The 2159-nt window shown below is 68.9% G+C and overlaps 1 protein-coding gene across 1 annotated transcript; it reads right to left on the reverse strand.

The window, feature by feature from the left end:
- Window positions 1-241: 241 nt before the first annotated feature.
- On the reverse strand, window positions 242-1879 carry FJX1 (four-jointed box kinase 1). Its single transcript, XM_090262632.1, has one exon. It carries the CDS (start codon window positions 1614-1616, stop codon window positions 300-302), a length of 1317 nt encoding a protein of 438 aa, XP_090118758.1. The 5' UTR covers window positions 1617-1879; the 3' UTR covers window positions 242-299.
- Window positions 1880-2159: the final 280 nt, after the last annotated feature.

Below are 2159 nucleotides of genomic sequence, written 5' to 3' on the forward strand. Positions count from 1 at the left end.
CAGCAGCCGGTTTCTTCCCATCCAAACTCCCTGCTGGCACAGAAAAGAATAATTTTATAGGCTGGGTGGAAGGGTTGTTATACTTCTCACCTGGGTGAGTTCTCCCAGAACTTTGAAAGGAAACAGCATGAAACTGAGAGAAAGGGGCAGGTGGGTGAAACTGAAGTTTTTAGCCACCTTCCCGCTCACACCACTGGCTGGGCGTTGGCCGGCTGGTCCTAGGCGGTGGCAGAGACGACAGCCCTTCCCCCACCACCCATTCCCCAGCCAGAGGTCTCTCTCTCTTCCTCCGGGTGGTGCTAAGTCCCAGATCGGTGGCCGTACTTGGCCTTACAGTGCAAAATGTGCCTGGCGAGAAAGTCGAGGCGGCGCTGCAGTAGCTGAGCGTGGGGGTCGGCGAGCTCTGCCAGCTCCGGGAAGAGAGGCTCGTGGTGCTGGTAGAGGCGCAGCAGCCGGGCGGCCGCGTCCTGGCCGCGGTGTAGCTCCAGGACGCGCCTCGCTGTCCGCTCTCGAAACACACACACCGACAGCAGCAGTGGCTCATTATACTTGTCCCACATGCCCGCTACTCGGTAGCCGTGCACCAAGCCCGCCTCGTTGTCCAGAAAGACCAGCGCCCCGCTGGGGCCGCGGTGCAGGTTGCTAGTGGCGCGCTGCATGACGCGCGGGTCCCACTGCAGGCTGAAGAGATTGCTGACAAGCCGGTCGAAGTTGGCCGTTAGGTAGTCGAAGAGGATCAAGTCGGTCCATTGCACCAGGTCCACCAGTTCCGCCTGGCTGCGGTTAGCTAGCTCTTCCCCTGCGGCGCGCAGGGGCCGCAGATGGCCGTCCTCGGAGCTCCAGGGCGCGGGCACTACCACGTCCGTGAGATTGGGCAGCCAGCTCGTCAGGCTTACCACGCTGCCCTCCGTCCAATGCGCCGCACGAAGGTCCTCCTGCACCTGCGCCCACTGCGCGCCCCGAGCCTCCACACGGGCCAGTGCCAGCGGTGGCACGTGGCGTTGGAGGCCCAGCAGACACGCCAGGTAGTAGGACAGGGCCTCGCCCTGTATCTGCTCGGGGTTGATGCCGTAGCGCACGCAGGCACGGGTGCCGTCGGCGAAGCGCGCCAGCCGGTTGGAACTGCGTCCGCAGCCCCCGCGCTCCAGGGCCACCACCCGGGCGCCGCGCGCGGTGTCCAGCCACGCCGCCGCCTGGACCTCCGAGAAGCCCCGGGGCACCTGCTCTTCCAGACCGCGGCTCCAGAAGACGCCCCCGGGCACCACGGCGCGCTCCTCCCGCCAGGGCCGCCCGGCTGGCACGTGCCGCCTGTGCCTGTCCGGGGGTTGCCGGGGCGGACCGTCTGCGCTGGCCGCCAAGGTGAGCAGCGCCCGGAAAGTTTTCAGGGAGCCGCCGCTGGCGTCCCGTGCCGGGAGCGGGGGCTGAGGAAAGCGAGGCGCGGATTCTGGGCCGCCGCTCCCGGCTGGTCGCCGCGAGATTCCGTCCTCCGGCGGCCGGGAGATGAGCAGGTCTGTCCGCGGCGGCAGGAGCCCGCCCCACAGCGCCAGCAGCGAGCCCAGCACCAGCAGCCAGAGACCAGCGGTGGTGGCGGCGGCGCCCCGCATCCTCCTGCCCATGCTTTTCCGGCTGTGCCGGTGCTGCCGCCGCTTCAAGCCGAGCCCGGGCGCCCGGGTCCCGGCGGCGAGGCGGGCCCGGCAGCTTGCTGGCTCCGGGGCTCCGGGTGCTTCAGCCCCATCGCGGCCGTGAGGCGCTGCAGGGCTCTGCCCCGCGCTGGGAACTCGCTTCGGCGCTGCTTCCCAGCTGCTTTTGTATTTCGCTGTGAGACCCTCCGGCGGGTTCGATTCACAGGCGTCCGGACCACGTGGGAGCGAGGGGGATCCCCCCCTCCCCTCCTCTGCCGCCGTTCCCCGCCCCCCACTCCTCCGCCCCCTTCTCCTCCTCTTCCCCTTAAAGCGGCGATGGCTTCTTCCAAGACGGAGAGGCGGCCCCACACTCTGTCGGGGACTTAGGGGCCTGGAGGAAGCCCGGCTAGCGGCGCCCACGCAGGGGCGTCGGAGGGGCGGTACTGAGCTGGGGTCCGGCCGGTTGGGAAGGACGCGCCCCTGGCCCTTGCGGGGGCTGGAGTGGTCGCGGGCTCTCTTGGGCTGGGCAGCGCCTGG

This window comes from Furipterus horrens, unplaced genomic scaffold, assembly GCF_987537825.1.
Source record: "Furipterus horrens unplaced genomic scaffold, mFurHor1.1.pri manual_scaffold_2, whole genome shotgun sequence".
NCBI lineage: Eukaryota > Metazoa > Chordata > Mammalia > Chiroptera > Furipteridae > Furipterus > Furipterus horrens.